General features: G+C 51.8%; 3 protein-coding genes across 7 annotated transcripts in view; all 3 read left to right on the top strand.

Moving 5' to 3' along the window:
- Positions 1–11,535, top strand: part of arid1aa (AT rich interactive domain 1Aa (SWI-like)) — a 16,721-nt gene extending 5,186 nt beyond the window's left edge. For 2 of the 5 annotated variants that reach the window (XM_047030447.1, XM_047030434.1), the window contains 12 exons: positions 1,840–1,985; positions 2,537–2,646; positions 2,877–3,086; positions 3,224–3,428; positions 3,630–3,774; positions 3,958–4,136; positions 4,479–4,638; positions 6,174–6,296; positions 6,662–6,776; positions 6,874–7,702; positions 7,925–8,055; positions 8,611–11,535. In XM_047030447.1, coding sequence (XP_046886403.1) covers positions 1,840–1,985; positions 2,537–2,646; positions 2,877–3,086; positions 3,224–3,428; positions 3,630–3,774; positions 3,958–4,136; positions 4,479–4,638; positions 6,174–6,296; positions 6,662–6,776; positions 6,874–7,702; positions 7,925–8,055; positions 8,611–10,494 — 4,237 coding nt within the window. In that variant the 3' untranslated portion in view covers positions 10,495–11,535. The remainder of the gene's footprint in view (positions 1–1,839; positions 1,986–2,536; positions 2,647–2,876; positions 3,087–3,223; positions 3,429–3,629; positions 3,775–3,957; positions 4,137–4,478; positions 4,639–6,173; positions 6,297–6,661; positions 6,777–6,873; positions 7,703–7,924; positions 8,056–8,610) is intronic. The other 3 variants (XM_047030424.1, XM_047030414.1, XM_047030438.1) reach the window with 3 other exon arrangements.
- A 935-nt stretch (positions 11,536–12,470) lies between these two features.
- On the top strand, positions 12,471–15,336 carry pigv (phosphatidylinositol glycan anchor biosynthesis, class V). Its single transcript, XM_047036398.1, has 3 exons — positions 12,471–12,743; positions 12,945–14,108; positions 14,457–15,336. The coding sequence occupies exons 1-3, from the start codon at positions 12,681–12,683 to the stop codon at positions 14,751–14,753; spliced, it is 1,524 nt and encodes a 507-aa protein (XP_046892354.1). The 5' UTR covers positions 12,471–12,680; the 3' UTR covers positions 14,754–15,336.
- Positions 15,337–16,308: 972 nt separating this feature from the next.
- LOC124475535 lies at positions 16,309–23,990 on the top strand. Its single transcript, XM_047032233.1, has 7 exons — positions 16,309–16,386; positions 16,485–16,624; positions 16,745–16,859; positions 18,198–20,661; positions 21,753–23,539; positions 23,686–23,788; positions 23,884–23,990. The coding sequence occupies exons 1-7, from the start codon at positions 16,309–16,311 to the stop codon at positions 23,988–23,990; spliced, it is 4,794 nt and encodes a 1,597-aa protein (XP_046888189.1).
- Positions 23,991–24,064: the final 74 nt, after the last annotated feature.

The raw sequence follows: 24,064 nt of genomic DNA, 5'->3' as shown, positions 1-24,064 counted from the left end.
GGGGTAAGGGCTACATAGCCCTATGAAATGAGACACCACTTGGTTACGTATATTGATGTCTCCAAAGCAAGTAATTTTATGCACTGATATTAGGGATGCACTGATCCGATACTAAGATCGGATATCGGCCCCGATATGGACAAAATAGCTGGATCAGGGATCGGAAAATTTAGCCGACCCACTGGCCGATCCATCCTTTTTTTCACAGCACATTCTATGTCATTTTTCAGCAGCATGAGTTAACCGAACGTTTAGATGCATGAGTTCTAAATTTTTCTGACGGTGCCCACAGCAAGCATAATACTCGAAGCAATGCTACTAGCATGCTAGTGTTACCTGTTAGCCTTCTCATTAGTACATATTGAAGCCATACAGCCTTTGTCGCATAGTTTTTGTCTATCGGAAAATATTCTGTTGGAATTTTCGAAATAGCATATGCAAGCTGTGAGACCCGTATGCGAACGATCACATATGTGCGACGCTACTCGTTCTACGCTGTAGATTCTATAGTACAGTAGAGTCATTGAGCTGCAGGAATTCGGCGTGCTCCTAGCATTGTGCTTTTGGATGTGTTTGATTAAATTGGTACTATTGTACTTTGCAATACTACCACCACCCCTCAAAGCATTTAGCGTGAAATATCTCCACACAGCCAACTCTTTGGCTCGCTCCATGTTGCTTTTAAGTTTCTGTCCACTGGTTGGACACGAGCTGTACACCGCACGGTGCAATGATTCAAGCTAAATACGTACATGGTTTACACTCCAGCGACAACAAATAAATAATAATTCAAATATTTTTACATGTTTACAATGTTTGGTAGCTGTTTGATTACTCTTGTATGTTTGACCAATACACTATTTTGTTTGTACTGCTACATTTAATTTATTTTAATAGGCCCTACGTTTGATTACATTCTATTTTCGCATTTTGAATGCACAATTGTTTTTTAAATAACAAATAAATAAGAATGCAGTAGATGACACCTGTTTTGTCTTAGTTAGGAAAGTCTGGTGCCTTTAGTCTTTTCCACATGGTGGAAGGAAGGTATAATGTGGGAGGTATACAGTTTATTATTAATACAACAACGGTATCGGATCGGTATTGGGTATCGACAGATACACAAAGCCCAGGCATCGGTATCGGGACTGAAAAAGTCAGATCGGTGCATCCCTAACTGATATCAAACTAAATTGACTGTTAATGGCGTTTAGTTAAAACTGCAGACATACATGGAGTCCATTCAAGGCTAATCAGAGAAATGCGGGACTGTTGTGCAAATCAGCAATGTAACGTTAGCGTAGCAAACTAGCGATTTAAAAAAATGTTTCAATTGAGAATATTGTTGCAAATACATATGTACAGGACTGTATAGAGCGTAAAACAAGAAAATATTTTCTTTACGGGACTCTGGGTCTGCCATTGTTGCAGTTGAGCAGGATTCACATACCCCTAGGTTTTAAGCAAGCTCCCGAAAACACTTGGTTTTAAGGGGTGTATACCTCTTCGGCTCAGCCGTACCCCTCGATCAAAAAGAGTATTGGGACACCACTTACACTCACATGAACGCGCAAAAACCTAACCATTGACACACGCACACAAACCCTAACCCCACACACACACAGTAACCCTAACCCCACACACACACAGTAACCACAACTCCAAAGCCTAAGGAAGGTTTCCTGTCTCAGGTGCCGTGAGACTCTCACAACCTTCCTCATTCTTACCATCTTCAAAGCGTGCCTCACAGCCCTTTTAAACGTGCTAGGTGTGGCGTTCACACCGTGCTCAGCGTGAAGGGCTCTGCGCTCGTAATCCATGCCCTTTCTGTTCCTACAGGATGCCAGGTTACCCCAACATGCCCCCTGCCATGATGGGCTCCGGCGCCCCCTATGGCCCACCCATGAACAACATGCCGGGCATGATGAACACCCAGAGTGGTCCACCCTTCAGCATGGGCGCTAACATGGCCAACAACTCCAGCGGTGAGTTGACCCGTCACTTATGGCGTGACCGCTGGGGAAATCATGACCAGTGTTGGTAGCATGGCTGTGCAGGGTGCATAGGTCCAGCATGGTTGTGTTGGACCATTTGAGCAGTGGCACAGTCAATTCGACTGTTGTTCGATTTGTTTTCTAGGTGTGCAATTCACTGCCCATATGTGTTCACGTGACGAACATACTCATTCATGTTCTGAGTGGAGAGCTCTGCTCTGACTGCAGTTGTGTTGTGGAAGGATAGCTTCAAACATTTAAATGATGTGATCCTGATGGAGCTGATTAATGATGATCCTGTGTCTCCCCTGTCCACCCCTCCTTCTCCCTCCCGTCCCCCTTCCTCCTCCCCTGTCCACCCCTCCTCGTCCCCCTTCCTCCTCCCCTGTCCACCCCTCCTCCTCCCCCCCGTCCCCCTTCCTCCTCCCCTGTCCACCCCTCCTCCTCCCCCCTGTCCCCCTTCCTCCTCCCCTGTCCACCCCTCCTCCTCCCCCCTGTCCCCCTTCCTCCTCCCCTGTCCACCCCTCCTCCTCCCTCCCCAGGCATGGCCCCCAGTCCAGAGTTTGGCCTTGATGGGAAGATGAACCCGGGTCAGAAGATGAACAACAAAGTGGACGGAAGCATGACCCCCAAGCCTGAGACTAAGTCCAAGGTAACGGAAGACTTCATAGTTTTCAGCATATTAAAACACTGTAAAATATAGAAACTACACAACACACAGGACAGAGAAGGTCCACTTCAGAACTTTTACCATAAAAGATGCCGTGTCATTCGCGACCAAAGATCTGCAGAGTTTGACCTACGAATCAGAAAAACGACGGACAAACCACAGTTTGAACGACGACCCTCTTCTGACCCCCCGTTATTCCTTTGGGCGAACAGAAGTCGAACTCCTCCACGACGACCAATGAGAAGCTGACGCGGCTGTACGAGCTGGGCCCGGAGCCGGAGAGGAGGATGTGGGTGGACCACTACCTGGCCTTCATCCAGGAGAAGAGCATGGGCATGACCAACCTGCCGGCGGTGGGACGCAAGCCCCTGGATCTCTTCAGACTCTACATGTCCGTCAAGGAGATCGGAGGCTTCCTGCAGGTCTGTGGAACTCTCGACTCCTCGCTCGCTCGCGACGCGCTCGTTCTTTCTTTAGCCCGTCTCCTCGTGCGCGCGCACACACATACAGAGATGTCTCCTAATGTTGGGTTGATGTGTGTGTGTGTGTGTGTCCGAAGGTGAACAAGAACAAGAAGTGGCGAGAGCTGTCCACCAACCTGAACGTGGGCACGTCCAGCAGCGCGGCCAGCTCCCTGAAGAAGCAGTACATCCAGTGTCTGTATGCCTTCGAGTACAAGATCGAGCGCGGCGAGGACCCGCCGCCTGAGATCATAACCGACAACAAGAGCAAGAACCAGGCCAAGGTCCAGCCTCCGTCTCCAGGTCAGCGCCTGCTCTCACTCCAATGTCCAGTCAAATGTTACAGGCGAATGATTTTGGCGGCCCGCGTGGAATGCCAACGTAAACCAGGGACCCGCCTTCCCTAGTCCTTTCAAATCAACAACGAGCGTTTTGAGTGTTTTTTTAATTTAATGTTATTAAAATGTGTGTTCTGTGTTTGCCTCCCCCATCGCACAACCGAAGCGTCCCTCTGCTCTACAGCCGGGTCAGGCTCCTTCCAGGGTCCCCAGACCCCCCAGTCCACCAGCAGCTCCATGGCCGAGGGGGGGGACCTCAAACCCCCCACCCCGGCCTCCACCCCCCACCCCCCCATGCAGCCTGGGCCAAGGTGAGCCATCCAAACTCCCCGTCTGTCTGTCTGGCCCTCGCGTTCATGATATCCGCTTTGAGAGGAGTCATGTAACTTAGAAAAAACACCCTTTCCTTCCCTCCTTTCTTCCCTCCCTGCCTTCCCACTTCGCTCCACCCCCCCCCCCCTCTTTCTCCCTCTCTCCTCCTCCCTCTCCCCCAGGAGCAGTGTGAGTCTCCAGGACCCTTTCTCTGAAGGTAGTGACCCTTCCTTTCCCAGGAGGAACTCGATGACCCCTAACTCTGGTGGGCACCAGTCGGGCATGAGCACCCCGGAGATGCCAGGGCGCCCGGGAGGTCCCTACGAGCCAGGCAAGGACCCCTTCAGCGCCATGCGGAAAGGTGGGACTGAACTCGCACTCCAAAACCTTGGTGTGTGTGTGTGTGTGAATTTCAAAGTTTCATTGCGACATCAATAAGGATCGAAAAGCTATGTTGGGCCTCCCCTGTAGCGCACAGGATAAGTGCGTGAGTACCCGTGTAGGCTGAGGGCCTTATCGCAGCGGCCTGGGTTCGAATCCTGCTTGGACCTTTGCTGGATGTCTTCCTCTCTCTCCCCCCTCTGCATTTCCAGTCACATTTTACTTCATAACCAGTCCAATAAAGCATGAAAAAAAACAATGTGTATAACTGAGTACCAGCTCGTCCAGGCTGTTTTGCTGACTGCGGTGGTTGTCTCTGCAGTCGGGGAGCAGTTCCTGCCTGCCAGCCAGGGCCCCGCCAGCCAGGGCCCCGCCAGCGGGCCAGCAGAGCAGCAGTTCCGTGGCGGGCCTCCAGGCCCCATGGGGAGCATGCCCATCAGCCAGAGGCAGCAGTACCCCTACGGGCCAGGCTACGACAGGAGGTAAGGCAGTCTACTGGTTTCTGGTTTCCAGCGTGTCATTCGATTTCAGCGTTGGACTCAAACGTTTTGAGCATCTTTTTTTCGTGCCCCTTTCGACTCTCGTCGAGGTCGATCTTTCTAGGATGATAATACAATGATCGTTTTTCGACGTTTGTAGTTTCCTTCATTTCAAAAACGCGTAGCATGTCACCTCGTGTCCCGTTCCCGGGAGCTGGGATCCGGTTTGAGCCGAGCCCCTGGCTGTGGCTAGGCCCCTGGTTGTGGCTAGGCCCCTGGCTGTGGCTAGGCCCCTGACTGTGGCTAGGCCCCTGGCTGTGGCTAGGCCCCTGGCTGTGGCTAGGCCCCTGGTTGTGGCTAGGCCCCTGGCTGTGGCTAGGCCCCTGACTGTGGCTAGGCCCCTGGCTGTGGCTAGGCCCCTGGCTGTGGCTAGGCCCCTGGTTGTGGCTAGGCCCCTGGCTGTGGCTAGGCCCCTGGTTGTGGCTAAGCCCCTGGTTGTGGCTAGGCCCCTGGCTGTGGCTAGGCCCCTGGCTGTGGCTAGGCCCCTGGTTGTGGCTAAGCCCCTGACTGTGGCTAGGCCCCTGGCTGTGGCTAGGCCCCTGGTTGTGGCTAGGCCCCTGGCTGTGGCTAGGCCCCTGGCTGTGGCTAGGCCCCTGGCTGTGGCTAGGCCCCTGGTTGTGGCTAGGCCCCTGACTGTGGCTAGGCCCCTGGCTGTGGCTAGGCCCCTGGCTGTGGCTAGGCCCCTGACTGTGGCTAGGCCCCTGGCTGTGGCTAGGCCCCTGGCTGTGGCTAGGCCCCTGGCTGTGGCTAGGCCCCTGGTTGTGGCTAGGCCCCTGGCTGTGGCTAGGCCCCTGACTGTGGCTAGGCCCCTGGCTGTGGCTAGGCCCCTGGCTGTGGCTAGGCCCCTGGTTGTGGCTAAGCCCCTGGTTGTGGCTAGGCCCCTGGCTGTGGCTAGGCCCCTGGCTGTGGCTAGGCCCCTGGCTGTGGCTAGGCCCCTGGCTGTGGCTAGGCCCCTGACTGTGGCTAGGCCCCTGGCTGTGGCTAGGCCCCTGGTTGTGGCTAAGCCCCTGGTTGTGGCTAGGCCCCTGGTTGTGGCTAGGCCCCTGGCTGTGGCTAGGCCCCTGGCTGTGGCTAGGCCCCTGGCTGTGGCTAGGCCCCTGGCTGTGGCTAGGCCCCTGACTGTGGCTAGGCCCCTGGCTGTGGCTAGGCCCCTGGTTGTGGCTAGGCCCCTGGCTGTGGCTAGGCCCCTGGTTGTGGCTAAGCCCCTGGTTGTGGCTAGGCCCCTGGCTGTGGCTAGGCCCCTGGCTGTGGCTAGGCCCCTGACTGTGGCTAGGCCCCTGGCTGTGGCTAGGCCCCTGGCTGTGGCTAGGCCCCTGACTGTGGCTAGGCCCCTGGCTGTGGCTAGGCCCCTGGTTGTAGCTAGGCCCCTGGCTGTGGCTAGGCCCCTGGCTGTGGCTAGGCCCCTGGCTGTGGCTAGGCCCCTGGTTGTGGCTAGGCCTGGCTGTGCTGTACCGACCGTCTCTCTCCCATGTCCCCAGGCCGGAGCCAGGCATCGTCCCCGAGGGCAGCATGGGGCCTGGCGCGGGGCCCACCAGCCTGATGCCAGCCAACACCGACACAGGGATGTACTCGCCAAACCGCTACCCGGCACAGCAGCAACGGTAAGATACCCCGGCTGCCCAATAGGGGAGGGGGACCGGCTCAGTGGTTAGAGCATTTTGGCAACAGATCAGGAGGTTCCAGGTTGAAATCCCCCCCTCCTGTATGTTAGATGTAGGTTTAGATAATAAAATAATCTCTTAAATGAATATGTTACGGCCTCGGAGAGGAGATGCATGTGGTCCACGGCAGATCTGTGCGCCCAAAGTCAGCAGATCGACTCGGACTTGGATGAGTCTGACTGGCTGACCTGGGATCTGTTCGGTCGGCCATTGATTTGCAACATTCAAATGTAGCGTGAGCCGTGGGCACACGGCTTGCTTGTGTTTGGGATGGTTTAGCTGACAGGCCTGATTCTTCCTCGCAGGCACGATTCCTATGGAAATCAGTATCCCGGCCAAGGTACGTCCCCTGGTGGCTCCTACACCAACCAGCAGGCAGGAATGTACTCGCAACAACAGCAGCAGCAGCAACAACAACAGGTCCGTTATCCTCTGTATTCACATCCATTCACATTGCACACGCACGTAAAAAGGATGTGACCTCTTTAATTGTTTTAACTGAGTCTCTTCTGTGCAGAACTACAAGAGACCTGTGGAAGGGGGCTATCCTCCTGCCAAGCGTCACGAGGGCGAGTACCCGTTCCCTGGCAGCCAGCCGCAGCCTCAACAGCAGGGGGGCGCCACAGCTCCCCCTTCAGGGCAGCCCGAGAACTACACCCAGTTCGGCGGCAGCCCGTACGCAGGCCCCGAGCGCCGCCCGCCAGGCCCCCAGGGCCAGTTCCCCTTCCCCTACGGCAGGGAGCGCATGCAGGGGCCTTCTGGGGCCAACGCCCAGACCGCCATGCCTCCTCAGATGATGCAGCAAGGCCCCGACGGCCCCCAGGGGGGCATGTGGCCGGGGCGGGGGGAGATGAGCTACCCCAACTACCCCAACCGGCCGGGGGCCCCTGGGGGCTCTGGGCCCCCTGGCCCCGGCTACCCCGGCATGAACCGCAGCGAGGAGATGATGTCATCAGAGCAGCGTATGAACCACGAGGGGCAGTGGGGGGGCCAGATGGGCCCCCGCCAACCCCCCTACGGCCCCGGGGGGGCGGGCCCGCCCATCACACGCCCCCTGCAGTCCAACTACCAATCGCCGCAGGGCATGCAGAACCACATTCCGCAGGTGTCCAGCCCCGCCCCAATGCCCCGCCCCCTGGAGAGCAGGACGTCGCCGGGTAAAACTCCCTACATGCACGGCGGCATGAAGATGCAGAAGGCCGGCCCCCCCGTGCCTGCGTCTCACATCGTGCCCCCCTCGGCGCAGTCCCCCCTGATCCGACGGGACATGCCTTTTCCCCCGGGCTCCATCGAAGCCACCCACCCCATTCTGAAAACACGCCGACGCCTCACCATGAAAGATATTGGTACGCTTGCGGGGCTCCACCCCCCCCCCCCCCCCCTCTTCACAAACTAACAACACAGGGAATTTCTCTGTTTTGACGATTGATCTGTTGGATCTGTTTTATCATTCACATCCAATGGTTTTTCTTCAGGCTTTAATGTCCTGCCTTGTGATGACCGTCATGGCTCCCTGCTTTTGGGATGTGAATGATTGTTTACACGGGTGTGTGTGTGTCCTTCCACAGGGACCCCCGAGGCCTGGAGGGTGATGATGTCCCTGAAGTCTGGTCTGCTGGCAGAGAGCACGTGGGCCCTGGACACCATCAACATCCTGCTGTACGACGACAACACCATCTCCACCTTCAACCTCAACACGGTAAGGCCATCCCTCGCCGGCCTGAACCCCGTGGTGTGGGGGGGGGGGCTAGGTATATAATGGATTCAAATAGGACGTGGTTTCATCAGTGGCACCCCCGGGGAGGGGGGGGGGGGGGTGACCTCAAAATATATTTGGTCGCATATTTGTGCCAGTGCAAATCGTTATCAAGCGACCTGTTTTAATTTATTTATAAAACGCTTGCTAATTAGCCTACAGCACATTTCTGCTGATGCTCCTGAGCGTTTTAATGTTGGAAGCACCAGCGCTACCAAGTAAAGGAGTACACTTCAAGCCCTGTACCGGTAACATCGAATTGTAAAATAAGAAACCAAAGTATATTGGTATGCAATTCCTTAACTCTCATATTTACATAGTTTTCAACTAGCCTATATACTTCAACAGCATAACAGAATTTCTGAAATTCAGTCATGGCTTTTGATTTCGGTCTGCCACCACAAGACATTTCAGTGGTGCCATCTGGCCACCCCTTTGAAACATTTCCGGTGGTGCCACTGGGTTCCAATCTTTTGACCTCTGACCTCTCACCCTCAGCTGCCCGGGTTGCTGGAGCTGGTGGTGGAGTACTTCCGACGCTGCCTCATCGAGATCTTCGGCATCCTGCGCGAGTACGAGGTGGGCGACCCGGGGCAGAGGACCCTGCTGGACCCCCAGGCCCTGGACCGTGACTGGGGCAGCACGGACGACGACCTGCCCGAGCTGGAGGACGTGGAGCAGGTCGACGAGGACGAGGAGGACGACGAGGAGGAAGGGGAAAAAGAGAAGGGGGTGACGGAGGGGCCGGCCCGGGTGAAGGACGAGGACGAGGCGGAGCCGTGCTCGGGACCCGGGGGCGAGGAGGCGGAGAACAAGGACGAGGAGGAGAAGGGGGCTTCGCCCGGGGAGCAGCCGGGCTCGTCACAGCCGGCGGCGCCAGCCCTCCAGGAGTCGCCCAAACAGGCCAGCAAGTTCGACAAGCTTCCCGTCAAGGTGGTGCGGAAGAAGGACCCGTTCGCCGCCAGCCGCTCGAGCCGCCGCGGGCTGGTGCAGGAGTTTGACAGCGGGCTGCTCCACTGGAGCGCCGGCGGGGGCGACTCCACCGAGCACATCCAGACACACCTGGAGCGGCGGGAGGGCTACCTGGAGGCGCGGCCGCGGGTGCTCGTCCCCATGAAGGTCCTGAAGAGGCGGGCGCCCGAGGAGATGATGCTGGACAACGTCCCCCTCGCGGAGGAGGAGGAGAGGGAGGAGGAGCCCAAGCCGGCCGGGACGCCGCCCTCCGAGACGACGCCCTCCTCGGCCGGCGCCGAGGAGCGGGCCGCGCCCGACGGCGCCGAGGCGGGCGAGGCGCCCGGCCGCGGGGACGCCCCGGCGAGCCTCCCGTCCAGCGACGCCGAGGACGCCCTGTTCCTGCCGAAGCGGGCGAAGGCGGCCGGCGCCGTCCTGGAGGACGAGCCGCACAGCAAGGACGAGGGCCCCCTCCTCACGCTGGCCAACTGGCAGGACGCGCTCGCCCGCCGCTGCGTCTGCGTCTCCAACATCGTCCGCAGCCTCTCCTTCGTCCCCGGCAACGACCAGGAGATGTCCAAGCACCCGGGCCTGCTGCTGCTGCTGGGCCGCCTCATCCTGCTGCACCACCGCCACCCGGAGCGCAAGCAGGCGCCGCTCACCTACGAGAAGGACGAGGACTCGGACGAGTCCGGGGCGAGCCAGAGGGACGAGTGGTGGTGGGACTGCCTGGAGCTGCTCCGGGAGAACACCCTGGTCACTCTGGCTAACATCTCGGGCCAGCTGGACCTCTCCGTCTACCCCGAGAGCATCTGCCTGCCCCTCCTGGACGGCCTGCTCCACTGGGCCGTCTGCCCCTCGGCCGAGGCCCAGGACCCCTTCCCCACCCTGGGGCCCCACAGCGCCCTCTCCCCTCAGAGACTGGTCTTGGAGACCCTCAGCAAGCTGAGCATCCAGGACAACAACGTGGACCTCATCCTGGCCACGCCGCCCTTCCGCCGCCTGGAGAAGCTGTACGGGACTCTGGTGCGTCTGGTCGGAGACCGGAGGATAGCGGTCTGCCGGGAGATGGCCGTGGTCCTGCTGGCTAACCTGGCCCAGGGCGACGGCGTGGCGGCCCGCGCCATCGCCATCCAGAAGGGCAGCGTGGGGAACCTGCTGGGCTTCCTGGAAGATAGCCTGGCGGCCACACAGCTCCAGCAGAGCCAGAGCTCCCTGCTGCACCTGCAGGGGATGCACTTGGAGCCCACCAGCGTGGACATGATGCGGCGGGCGGCCCGGGCCATGCACGCCTTCGCCAAGGTGGAGGAGAACCACTCGGAGTTCACGCTGTACGAGTCGCGCCTGCTGGACTTGTCCGTGTCGCCGCTCATGAACTCGCTGGTGTCCCACGTCATCTGCGATGTACTCTTTCTGATCGGCCAATCATGACAGCTGTAGGGAGCTGTTGCTCCGCCTTCTCTGGGTTCGACCCCCCCCCCCCTCCGCCCCTTTCCTCTCCTCGTCCACCTGGCTTGTGTGCGTCGGGGGCAGGGTGGGCTAGAGTGACTGATTTTTTTATTTATGCAAACCCTTCAGATTTCCATTTTCTGAGCCCCCCCCCCCCCCCCGGGCGTCTTGACTCAAGGAGAGCAGCAGTGGATTTCGAACCACAGACTCTGTAAACTGACACTACGTGTAACAGGAATGCCAACCAGACCACCTGGAAGCAGAACACCACCTGGTCGAGAAAGCGGTTCTGCTCTCGGGGGGGGGGGGGCGAAGTACTTTTTAAATAAAGAGAAATAAATTAATTAATAAATAGCTGAAAAAACAAAAACTGTAACCAAAGTTGCTGTCTCGTTTACAGTGAGTTTTTGGGAAAATATGTGCGCCCTTGCTTTCCCCTTCGAGGCTGAAACTGGTTCATGTTCTGAGGCGAGGCAGACGTAGGAGTAGCGCTCGGCTGGAGCTGCTGTAACTGGATTCTTATCGGTCAGCCCCTACAGGAGACAGCAGGCCGTTAACAGACACATTCACCGGGGAGGCCTGGGCAGTGTGCAGTAGATCGTAGGACATTTTCTGTACCGTACTGCTCTTGAGAGTAAGCATTCTGTATCCCAGTTTCACATACAGAGACACTGTCAATGCAGTTTGTCTAGAGTTAAAAGGTCACATTGGTTTGACGTTGATGACGAGAAAAAAAAAAAGGAAAAAAAAAGTCTTTCTTCCCCCAAAGTATGGAGAATCGACAACACCCTTACCTCCTCTCTAGCCCCTGATTGTAAGAATTGACCCCTTATGAAAAATGAAAGAAATTGCCTCGTAGGACTGGATTTTGACTTCAGATACAGCTTTGCTGTGGTGTATATATGATGTTGTACATTACACTTCCTTTCTGTGTCCCATCTCTGTCTGTGCTCACTATTCTCACACTTGTTGGTGAGGGAGGGGAGGTGGACGTGTGGGGGAGGTTCCTGGGGTAGGGGAGGTGGACGTGTGGGGGAGGTTCCTGGGGGAGGGGAGGTGGACGTGTGGGGGAGGTTCCTGGGGGAGGGGAGGTGGACGTGTGGGGGAGGTTCCTGAGGGAGGGGAGGTGGACGTGTGGGGGAGGTTCCTGGCCCCTCCCCTAGTACCAGCTGATGAACCCCCTTCTCTGGTCTCCACGGCGACAGACACGGCTCAAACCTGTTAACTCCTGGTACAACAAAAATAAACTCTAGATGAAGAAATACACATTTGACAGTTCTTTTTCTTAAGTCATATGGATTCTGCATATTTGTATCTCATACGATGTAGCTCATATCATGTAAATTCCTCCCTCTTCCTTTTTGAGGCTCGATGAATATCATTTATTCAGTATGAAATCTTTATACTATATGTTCCACGTGGTAAGAATAAATGTACATTAAATCTTCGTAAGATGTTTGATGGTTTTGTTCCTGAATTTGCAGTGTCTTCTGCCATGCCAACAGCACTACCACCAGACAAATACGGTATTGATTTGAGGACATAATTTGCAGTCACAGTACTTTGCACATTTTTCACGCACGAATAGTGTGTGACTTGTTAGGGGAACTGCAGTGGAAACGATACCTCAGGATGAGGTCATGAGATCAAGTCCTCGTCTTGTTTTCGATGGAAGAAGGTAGGGATTGATAACGCGTTGTTGGCTTGGTTGGAGATTACTACAGACTTCAGTCATTATGGACGGTTTTGGGACCCTCTTGGATGAGATTGGGGGGTGCGTTATATTGGTAGTCCAGAGAGACCATATAATGAGTTGAACTATAATGGGTTGAACCGTTAAGGTATGCATTAGCAAAAACGCAATCGAAAAATGTCCTGTTTTGCCATCGCTGTGATTTTTGCGCAAGGGCTTTTATGCTGAAAACCACTCGAACGATTCCACCGGAAGTAAATGAACTGCGAAGTGTGCTATTAACCGGTTCATAAGGAAAGGATTCATCATTTCATTAGCTAAGAAACGAATCTATCAAATGAAATAACCGTTTTCCATTGAGAAGTAGGATACAGCGACCATAATATAAAACGCAAGGATGATGAATTTGTCCTACAGGCTTAGCTTGTTATTATGATGGATAGCTAGGGTAAAGAGATGCAGTCTTATCATAACAATGGATGTAAGCACCGTCCTGCAGTTCGCCACCTTCTCTCGGGGCGTTTCGTTATTGTTACAGGTTAGATCTCCATATTTTAGTCTTTGTTGTAAGCCTGTAATTGCTTATTTAACAATGCTGTTGTAGTACATGCCCAGTCCCATTTCATTACTTTTCTAAAATGTTAATAAATAATGTAGGCTACTGTCGCTTACACGAGCCTATCTGACTTGTGTGAAAGCCAACTCGTGTCTCTATTTCATTTTCATCTGCTTTTTTCAGGCTCTACTTAATGCAGCGATTCCAGATCACGATGCTGATGCATTCAGCCCTCCGCGGGCAGAGGAACCGCGCTTCCTGGACCCTGCAGTGGAATGGTTATTTGGCGGCCTCTCCCGCTGGGATGCGGAACATTACCTCTTCATCGCTGAGAGGGGCTACCAGTACGAGCACAACTTTGCCTTCTTCCCCCTGCTCCCTGTGGTACTGCGGGGGCTGGCAGAAACACTGTGGCCGCTCAGCAGCTGGTTGACTATGAGGGGGCGTCTGCTGCTGGCTGTGGCTCTAGGCAACAGCGCCCTCTTCCTGCTGAGCGCGGTAGCGCTGTACGCGCTCGGTCGAGTAGTCCTACAGGACAGACGTCTCGCCCTTGTGTCCAGTCTGCTTTACTGTCTGACGCCTGCTAACGTCTTTATGATGGCGGGATATTCCGAGAGCCTGTTTGCTGCTCTCACTTTCGGTGGCCTCTTTCTCCTGGAGAAAGGGTTCACCCTCAGAGCGTGTCTGGCCCTTGGAATAGCCACAGCCTCACGCGCAAACGGTCTTGTGAACGTAGGATTCCTGCTGTATCTGCCTCTGCAACAGGCGCTGTCCCAAATCCGCGCACATCGTCAAACCGCGGCAGGAAACGGCCGAGTCTTCTACTACACTTGGGTTTCCGTCCGTCTGCTGTTCACAGCTGTGCTGGGCACGGGGCTCATCGCTCTTCCTTTCTTTGCATTCCAGTACTATGGGTACAGGACGTTCTGCACCCCCTCCCTCTCCCCGCAACAGATGCCCGCCGTTCTCCTGGCGCTGGCCGAGTCTAAAGGCTACAGGGTCCCCGACGAGAACGCTCCCCCGCCCCTGTGGTGCCTACGCCCTGTCCCCCTCCTCTACTCTCACATCCAGGATGTGTACTGGGATGTGGGCTTTCTGCGCTACTTCCAGGTCAAGCAGATCCCCAACTTCCTGCTGGCGTTACCCATGGCGACCCTGGGCTCCGCGGCTGCCTACATGTACTACCACGCTAACACGGACCTGTGTCTGAGACTGGGGCTGTGGTACGGGGGCATGTATCTACGATCAGACAAACCCACACCTGGGTTCTACAACCCCAGAGTGTTTGTGTACATAGTGCACGCCACTGTGCTTCTGGTGTTTGGAGCATTCTGCATGCATGTTCAGGTAAGGCTTGGAATAAACCTATAATATCGAGTATGTTTAGTTTTTCACAATGTATGCCTCATGTTTGGCTGCTTGCAATGTTTGGGACTACTTCGTTGTTATGATCAGTGACCTATACTCTTTTGTAAAGCTCTCTCTTGGAGGTCACTTTGGATAAAAGCGTCTGCTAAATGCATAAATGCATAAATGTAAATGTTTTTATAACTATACAACCTAACAATTTTTTTGGTTAATGTAGAACTCTAAAGCATGAAAAGAAAAATAACCCACTCAAGTGTTGACTTTAGGGGGTTTATAAAATGCTGTCGGTATGGTCGTTTATCATTCTCTGGAATTTCATCTCTGCAGGTGTTGACCCGGTTTTTGTCCTCATCCTCTCCGGTACCGTTCTGGGTCAGCGCTCAGCTTCTCATCCTCAACGAGCCTCTCCTCCGACGAAGCACATCTTCCTCATCCAAGAGGCAGCAACAGTACAGGGCAGCCAACTCCACTTCCTCCAGGAGTCTTGCGCCTCATAACCCCATCCTTGCACTAATGCCTCACTGGAGAACATGTTCCCCAACCACGCAATGCATCGTGGGATACTACATCTCCTACTGGTTGCTTGGCCTGGCACTGCACTGTAACTTCTTGCCGTGGACCTGAATTACTGCACTGCACTGGACTCTGTGACCCTTCCTATACAAGTTAGGGTCACATTATTTTCACGGTTATGACGAGGGCATGCTGTAGTTACCATTAGAATGTATTTTGAAGAGGAATGTCATATCATTGTATTTATCCATTAAGGAACCATGGTGGTGGGTGTTATTAGTATATGCAGGTGTCTTTACAAGATACATGTGTTAAATAGACTTTTGGTTGTATGTGAAGGCACAAATAATGTTCCACAGGGTTAAATTGATATCCTGTTATTGTAGCCAATGCACTTTGTCAATAAACACATTTGAATAATTCCGTTCATTTTGGGGTAGTTAACTGGTTGCTTTGACTTGTTGAAATGTTCACTGAAACTATTATGTTAAAAAATAGATACCGTGTCTGTCTAATGCACTGGATGCTCCGTGCTCGATGCTCACTCAAGTAGCTACAGTACAGTCAAAGGCAGGCCAGTTTTTATAAATACGTTCAGTTCCTGTTGCCATAACAACGAAGGATTTTCATGAAGTTTGACGAATTATTTAGCTAGCAGCGTTGCTTATAAGATAGCCAGCAAACGTTCTCACATTAGCAAACTGTTAAGATTTCAGAGTACATGACATTTCAACGATATGAAAGCCTGGAACATGCCCTAGGGGATCCAAAGGTACTTACAAAGATGTATGTGCTTACAACTGTACTACAGTATCCTGCATAACCACAAGATAGCTAGCTTAGCTAGTGCAGTAGTAGTACTGGCGACGCCTGAGACATAAATGCTAGGCGCTACTAGTTGTTTAATTAGTGAATTAATTGTGTCATGCAGTAGCTTACATTTTGCGTAATGGTAAAGACTTAATAAAATATACGGTATCGATCTGTTTTTCAAAAGTATAGATTTTTAATAAAAACTAAAATCTACTGTACCCACCTATCTGTTTTTAAACCATCAGTCATTTTGCCTACTGTACTGTCTGCTGTCCATGTTTCTGTATTTTAGAATGGTGAAATCATGAATCCTCCAAGTTCCTCAAGCCCAAATCTGTCACTGTGCGGAAAGATACCTTTGAACCAAACAGGAGTCCCAACTATTTTTCACACATCTGGCCTCTGCCAAAGGGTGAGTGCTGAGATTGGAAAACAAGTTTATTCTTGTTTTTTTTTTGTTTTTTTTGCTGGAGGTTTTCAATAAAATATAAAACTGTTTGTAATTCTGATAATGGTACTCAACAATTATTTCTCAAGCACAATTTCGCCCTATTTTATTTACATGTGGAACAGCTTGTCCAACCAAAGGGAGGATTTGATCTGACTGACCCCAATGGCTACAAACTGCCCTCTTTGTACAACAACCTAAATGACCCAAACTTGAAGACATACATGAACCGCAGAGACATTCACGAGCATCTCCTTACAAATGGATTCATAACCAAAGATGACAAAGTCAGACATCAACACTCCTTGAAAAATTACAATTTGGAACGAATCAAGAAAACACAATACACATAGAATCAGAACCACATCTAAATTACATGTTGTGTATATTTAGGTGATTTGTTCTATGAAGGAATTCAACAAGTACAGGAACTACCTGGCTGAGGTCCAGCTGGATTGGGACCACAGGTTTAGAGCTGAGCAGGTAATCAAGTTTCAATATCAAAAGATCAAATTAATGGTTTGACGAATAGGGTGTTGATAGACTGTAAACATGTATTTTCCCATGTGTTGTTTTGCCAGAAGGAGCTGGTCAGGATGCTTCTGTTCATGCAGAAAGACGGGAAGCTGTCCTCGGACGTTCCCATAACAGATGTGATGGAGTGGATTCTGTTTGAGGGCAGAGGCGTGTTTACACTGAAGTTCCGTAAAGCCGACAACAAGTGAGTGAGGGGTGAAATAATGTAAGCATAGGTCTGAGGGGTAGAGATTAAGAGGAAGGTAAAACAGACTGGTTTAGAAGTATGTGTCCGTTTGACTATGTGGAGGTTCCTCCTACCTAGGCCAGAGAGACTAATAGGGACAGGAGACTGTTCTCGTATACAGCTGCCAAAGATCCACACCCAAAGTGCCTTCTACAGCAGTGAATGTAAGCACTTTCTAAGCAGATCTGAGAAGGTGAGGCCAAAGAGGAACCAAACATTCAAAGAAATCTGGAAGATGTCATGAATATTTCAGACTAAACAGCTTGTTCATGTTTGAAGGCATGCAGAACGAAGAGACGTAACATGCTGAAGGAGGTGATTGCCGAAGTGCAGAGGGAGATGAGGCTGGAGAGACTGAAGTCGAAAGCTTCCCAAGAAGAGCAAGATAAAAAGGTTGTCCACGCTCCCCCATTTGCTCTCTCTTCCAGTTCAGACAAATGACCTTAAAGGGATCGTTAACCTTAAACATGCCTTTCAAAATACCTCGTTCAATTTTGTCAGTGACTACTATGAAGTGTTTTGACTTCCAGAAACAGAGAGTGTGCAAAAGTCGGACGGTTGAGAAACTGCAACGCCTGCTTGAGCCCGTCTCTGAGATGAGTGGCCATCTGACCAATGTGAGGAACACCATTCTGCAAGAGGAAAAGAGCAGATCCTGTGAGACACTAATGATTGACCTCACCATCGCAACATGACCCTCACTGTATGAACACACTGGACCGACGGTGGGTTGTGTTTTATCATTCCAAGTGACGGACATCGACCAGGTGGCGAGAAGGCCAACACTCACCAAGCTAAAGCCACTGCCCCAAATAAAGGTCTGTTAAGTTGACATCTATAACCTGCTGGTATAGAAGCAGGTTAGCTGTGGATAAACATAATCAAGATTGGATGTTTGTCATTTTAGAGACACTCTGGATTTGGTGATAATATGACTGATTACGTGAGCAATGATACATCCATTTTTCTTCCCACTAACATTAAATGTGAGTGTAACACACACCAAGAGGTCATGAACTAATTTAAATGGCAGTCAATTATTAAAACAGTTGATTTTAATGTGTACTTTTTACCAGCATGTCCCGAAGTGTCTCGGACAAAATCTGATTTATCTGTGTTGGCAAAATGTGGTAGTGAAGTACACAAGGACTCCACTGAGCATTCCAGTAACCACTTACACACCACCCTGCAACATTCTAAGAGGTGACTCCAACTGTTGTGCATCATTTTTAAGATTACAAATTGAGCCAGAATGTAATAAACCAAATGTTTCTAGTTCCAAGTTTTTTCATGACCTCATTCTTATTCATGTATTGCAGGGAGGTGGACCATATGGAGGGACAATCTAAGACATCTGTAAGTTAAAACAAATAGTTTACTCATTATATTGGTTCTGTCCTTAACTTAACTCTGCCAAACATGCATTTGCTTATCTGTAGACTTAACGAAAGTTCTAATTGTGCCTAATCGTGTTTAAATGCCTCGGCATTCGACGTTAGGCTCACACTTGTCATCTGTTTCATTTGAACAGGTTTCCGCTGATTGCTTCTACTCCATTGTCGGGAACATTGTGACAGTAGTCGTGAAGGAAGTGAATGGAATTCTAATCCCGGCCCTGCAGAGTTTTGAGTCCAGACCTCCTGCCATGAAGAAGAACGACACTGCCTCTGAGGAATCCCCACTGGACGTCCTTGACCGTCAGCACCCGGTGTCTCTCTCTGTGGACCGCGAGGTAGCATCCAGTCTGTGTGTGGAGCGCTTCTCTGGAGAGCAGGAGGACAGAAGGAGGTCAACATCTCCCAGCAGCCCCACCTCTGAGTTACTGAATCCCGGCCTCATAAAAGAGGCTGAGAGGATCATATGGGAGGTCATTTGGAAGTCAGTGAATGCTGTCATTGCAAAGAGGAACTGTACTGAAATGACACACACTGAAACTGAAGAGGCTCTATACAGAAATGTCGGAGAGGATAACTTTGACAACGCATGCACCCTGACCAAGAGTGCGAGGGCCGCATTGACAGCAGAGGGCAGTATTGTACAGTTCGGTTCACAGGCACATATAACCAGCCAGGTACAAGCGATGACTGAAAGTTCCAGTGATTCAAACAGTCTGGCTAGAGAGACATGCCCCAGCCAAAACAAATACCTCCCAAGTTTTTCCAGAATTGACTTATTGTCCAAAGAACTGGTTGATGACATGCTGGAAAGGGTGTGCTCTATAATTGCCAAGGACAAAGTGAAAGTCGTCTCAGCAGTTGAGGATTCCAAGGCTAGCGTTCAATCGTCCAGCCGGTCGTCAACTTCCTGTTCCTGTGACCCCAGGACCAGCAGTGAAGCTCTGTGTTGTGTCTCCTGTGGATTGAGACTAGAAATCCAGCGGGCAGATGAAGACGTCAGCTCGGGCGGCAAACTGCTGGGTGGACAGTTCTCCTCAAGGTATGCCCGCTCATGCCATCCGTCAAGGGAAACCTCAGCGACTGGGTCTTACGCTGACAACATGGTCGGCGGTATCTTGCGTCACATCGAGGAGGACACAGCCGAATGCACAAACGATCCCGCCAAAAACGAACACAAAATGACGCCAATCCCTCGAGGCACCCAATCAGAGAAATGTGGAAGTCAGATGAGCGATACAGCCTCACAGAGTCCAGGAGACTGTCCACAGCTTCCTTTGGAGTCAGATCCAAGGCGAGAGGCAGCCAGGGTTTCTTACAGAGTGTTTGAGAAGATCAAAGAGAATATTTTAACAATCGGACAGGGCCTCGTCCAGCCAGGGAAGATCAACAAAGAGGTGGAGGATGTCCTCATCCTTGGCATTGTTGAAACTGCTTTAGAGAAGCTAGAAGACATTACCAAACAGGAAAAACGGATCAACTTGAACTCAGAGAAAAATACAGTTGAAACTGTCCCAGTATCTGTCCTCAACTCTGCCTGCAAAACAGCTTTATACTCAGGTCAGAGTGAGGTGTGCATCGCGATCCCTCCCCAGCCATTGTCATCAAAGTCCCTTCTTACAGACTCATGTGGGTCACAGGCCGACATCGTTTCAGACAAAGTAGTCGGAAATTACGTTTACGAGGTTCAACGGTTGTCAAGTCAGGAGCGTTTGTATAACTCAACAGAACAAGCAGAGGCTGTGTGTGACACTCATCACATGGTTGAAGATATCCTCCGAGTGCTCAAAGCCCAAGGAACTCCCATCGTTCAGTATGAACCCAGGACCTTCGACCGTGTGTCCTCTTCCCTTTCTCAGGCCATGTTCAAGCACACGAGTACGACCGCCCTCGATACCGAATCAAACGCACCCCCTGGATGGCTCACCCCGGACGCCTCTCCCGTCCCGCGTGCTTCCACGGCCGATTGGGGCAAGTCCAGAGGCACGCTCCCGAAGCTGGCCACGTTCAAGGCACAGGGCCCGCGGGGGGCACCGCTGAACATGAAAAAGGAATGCAGGTCACACTCCACAACTCTAACCTCTGATGTCTTGGCGACTCCGTCCCCCCATATTCCCGAGGACGTGATGGTTGGACAGAGAGTCGACGCGGAGGTGTCATCCCCTGCGATGGGCGATAGGAAGGATTGGGATAAGAGAGTTTTGGGGGGGGATGTGATCGAGCCGCCACAGACTCGAGATCATTTCTCCAGCCGTGCTCAGGCTTTAGAGAAGGTGACACGCGATGGAAGTATCTGTGAAGGAGACTTGGAGCAAAAGCTGTCAGCACCTTCCGTGCTCCTACTGCGATCCACTGTAGAGAAATTAGTGAACAAGTGGATGGATCATTTCAGTGTGGCAGACCTCTTCCTGTCTGCGTCAGAGGAGATGGAGCGTCAGGGTTCTAGACTGTGTGACCTGCTTCAGACATCAGGTGGGCAGACTGAGAAGGTCACAGGGAGCAGGGAGGCTGCCTCTCCCCACCTCTGTAACCTCGTGACTCAGTCTGTGATGGGCTCTTTGCAACTGGATCACTCGCCCCACACTTCAACACAAAAAACAGGTGTGTAAACAGTGACAACGTACAAATGAAATGTAAAGGATTCTGATTTCGTTTTTTTAATAGTAGTTTTGTACCCTGTTTATAGGCTATGTCCCTTCTAGAAAATCCCCCGAAATAATTCGCCTTTGTCATCTAATTTAGGTTGATATGGGATAATGCTTTCGTGCCTACGGGCAATTCTACACTGGTTTTGACTAGGACGCAGTAGGCTCTGACCCCCAAACAGATTAATTTAGAGAAGTTGTCTTATATCGAGCGTCGATTTGTTACGCATTGCACGTATAGTTCTCTATGACGACATAATATCGATATTATCAAATTGTAACTGCAAACATTTACTCTGAGGGGATTTACCGCCCACTTCTTTCTTCATCCATCCGCCGTGACTGCTTGTCATACAGAGGACTTTATTTGTGAGGTATAATGACTACAAGAATACCACAGGTCTCATCTCAAAATAATAACACGTCTGTGTGACAGTGGGCGACATCGTAGTCACGCCTCAGTCGTTGTTTGGCCGCAAAATTGCGAAAGTATTATTACCAACGGCTTCTCCGAGTTTGTAGTTCCGTTTTTTTTTCTCTCACTTAAAAATCGAATTTGTTACAATACAAGCAAATCAATGCGAAGCTATTTAAAGCTGCTGCAGTCAACACTTCGTTCATAACTGCGTAGTACTACATTTCATATAAACGTATCAAAAAGAAAAGTTAAAGAACCAAGTTCTATTTGCATGAGACATAAGGAAAAACCTCGCAGCTGTTTCTGCTTTTGATTTTGTGAAGTAAATATAACAGTATATGTCGGAGTGAGATATTCACAACTTTCTCCCTGTCTCCTATCTCTCTTTCTTTCCCTCCCTCCCACTCTCTCTCCGCTCTCTCTCTCTCTCTCTCCACTCTCTCTGTCCGCTCTCTCTCTCTCTCTCTCTCTCTCTCTCTCTCTCTCTCTCTCTCTCGCTCTCTCTCTCTCTCTCTGTCCGCTCTCTCTGTCCGCTCTCTCTCTCTCCTCTCTCTCTCTCTCTTTCTTTCTTTCTTTCTGAAACCATGTCCTGCTCTCTCTCCCTCCCTCTCTCTGTCTGTCTCTTTTAGTAGATGTGGGGCCCGTTATGTGGCCTGCATTTTCCATGAAGCCAGATCCTCCTTGGTCTGGAAGTGCACTAGGGAACCCCTCAGGGGAGCCTGCATCACTAGTCAAGGCACCTGTGCAGACTGAACACTGCCACCACAACACCATGGACCAGGGGATGAGTGTCCTCACGCCTTTGGACTCCTCAGCTCAAGAGGAGCCAGACACCACCTGTAAAAAGCCGGCATGGTTTTATGTCATTGAAGCCCAACCCAAACCAGGACAGGGAATATCGGCTCCTAAAAGCCTATGTACATGTCTCGAGTATCTACATTCTCTGCCCGTTGAAGTACTTGAGGATATAGTGTCGTCTTTAATCGTCAACATCTACTCAGAGGGGGGCGACTTGCACACGTGCTTGTCCAGTCGTACCCTGAGTGACACTGCCGTGGATCTCATCGACGACGTCCTGAATGAGCTGAAGATCTCTCCAAACGACGTGGTTGTATGTGGAGATCTTGTCATGCCCGAGTCTTGCACTTTTGAGGTGGCGCAGAGCGTCCACAGGGAGTTACTCAGCTACAGTGGCTCACACGAGAGCTTGCGACAAGCTGTTTCCACAAGCAAAGATCACATGGTGAAAAAGATAGCCAGCTCAATTTCCTTGGAGGTGTCCAAAGTGGCAGGCAGGATAGGTGCCGTTAACCTCGACGATGCCCCTCCCTCACCTGCTCCCGGAGTGGACGCTGATGCTTCCTTGGTGTCCTGTCCAGCATCAAACATATCTGAGGACATCGTTCTCAGAGTCCTGGACATCATACCGTTTAGCCAATCTCCAGAAGCCAAGTGGATTGGCCTTCAGGGCTCCACCGACTCGAAGAGAGACCTCCTTGACGCTGTCATGGTGGAGCTTTTGACCAGCCCTGTGATGCTGACCCTCAGTGTTAGCGCGGCGCGGACGTGGCGCCAGCCGTCCCAGGAAGAGCTGGATGGTGCTGCCAGACAGACATACCAGAAGATGGTGGACAAGTGTGGCTCCGAGGAGGCGCTGGAGAGCGCTCTGAGGCTTCGAACCAAGCTTGTCAACGCAGCTCTGGCTAACACGGTGGCGCACAAGGTGTTCCAGCTCTTTTCCGATGAGGAGTTTCACCCTGCAACTACCCACGACCAAGGCACCCATATGGAGGACCGCAGCGTTGCGGATCAGCCCCTGTCCCACGTCAGCCGCGGTGTGTGCGCAGTGAACTGCAGGGCCATGTGGGAGATCATCTACAGATTGCTTCAGGAGTCGTGTTCCAAGATGCTCATGGAGGCGCGACTCATCCGTTATTCTCTAGAATCTTTCTACAGCGCACTTGACCGTCTGTCCAGGTGCGAGGAGCTCAAAGTGTGCTGGGACGAGGGTGCGTGCGGTGCATGTCGCGATCCATGGGCCACGGAGTTCATCACGAGCCGTGTTCGTCAGCGTAGCAAGGAGAGGATGGGCTCCGAGGTCCGGCTGGGCCCGGCCCTGGATCCTCAGGACAAGACCGTCGTTCAGTGCGTCGTGGACCTCGTTGCTGAAGAGACCCTGCTGTTCATGTCGCACCATCATGACATCAGCATCCCTGCAGCTGTTTTAATGGCTAAGGATGACACATTGCCACCTGGCAAGGAAGATGGAGACAGTAATGAGATCACACGAAAGGGTCTTCTTTCTGCAATAAAGGGCTTTTTCGGTTTTAATAAAACCGGTAGCCCGTCCCCGGTGGATTGTGTAGTGCAGTTTCACAGGAGAGGACGACATGTTCTGAGTGGGAAAATAAAAAAGGTAGGCCTACTTGGTTTCATATCATTTGAAGACTTTCTGAACTGTACCAACTTGTCCTTTCATGTTTCTCTGTGTAAACCTCTTTTAAAGTATATTTGAAATCCTCTTTAATAGATGTTTAATTTATTTATTTTTTGTCAACACAGAGTTCTCGGAGAGGGCGTTTTATCACACTGGAGGAAAGGAAAAGACGGCTAGCGGAACAGATGAGGACATGTGACTCTCGGATGTCAGACAAGTCAGACACAGGTTTGACATATTTCTTTTCAGTCTGTTCATGGTGGTCACTGTGTGTAAATGTTTAAGTGCGCCTCATGCAAGCCCTATAATATTAAACCTTTCAGGGATCACATCTGAGCAACGACCCGACAGACATCTGAGGGGACGTTTTGGATGGGTTCTCTCCAAGCTCATGTGTGCTGAAGACATCTACTCTATGGATTGTTTGTGATGTTTTCATCCTGGAAACCTTTCGTGGAATAGCTGTGGAAGGAAAGCATCTAATAAAGGGATTACTTTGAGTAA

The sequence above is a fragment of the Hypomesus transpacificus genome, chromosome 2 (assembly GCF_021917145.1).
Source record: "Hypomesus transpacificus isolate Combined female chromosome 2, fHypTra1, whole genome shotgun sequence".
Lineage (NCBI taxonomy): Eukaryota > Metazoa > Chordata > Actinopteri > Osmeriformes > Osmeridae > Hypomesus > Hypomesus transpacificus.
The sequence above is the reverse complement of the archived record's forward strand: the minus strand, read 5'-3'. Positions and strand labels throughout refer to the sequence as shown.

Excerpts from the sequence above, each read along its gene's own strand:
- pigv (XM_047036398.1), top strand. The coding sequence starts at position 12,681 with ATGGATGTAAGCACCGTCCTGCAGTTCGCCACCTTCTCTCGGGGCGTT. Across the intron at positions 12,744-12,944 it reads GCGTTTCGTTATTGTTACAG|GCTCTACTTAATGCAGCGAT; the intron begins GTTAGATCTCCA and ends TGCTTTTTTCAG. Across the intron at positions 14,109-14,456 it reads CATTCTGCATGCATGTTCAG|GTGTTGACCCGGTTTTTGTC; the intron begins GTAAGGCTTGGA and ends TCATCTCTGCAG.
- LOC124475535 (XM_047032233.1), top strand. The coding sequence starts at position 16,309 with ATGAAGGAATTCAACAAGTACAGGAACTACCTGGCTGAGGTCCAGCTG. Across the intron at positions 16,387-16,484 it reads ACAGGTTTAGAGCTGAGCAG|AAGGAGCTGGTCAGGATGCT; the intron begins GTAATCAAGTTT and ends TTGTTTTGCCAG. Across the intron at positions 23,540-23,685 it reads TGAGTGGGAAAATAAAAAAG|AGTTCTCGGAGAGGGCGTTT; the intron begins GTAGGCCTACTT and ends TTGTCAACACAG.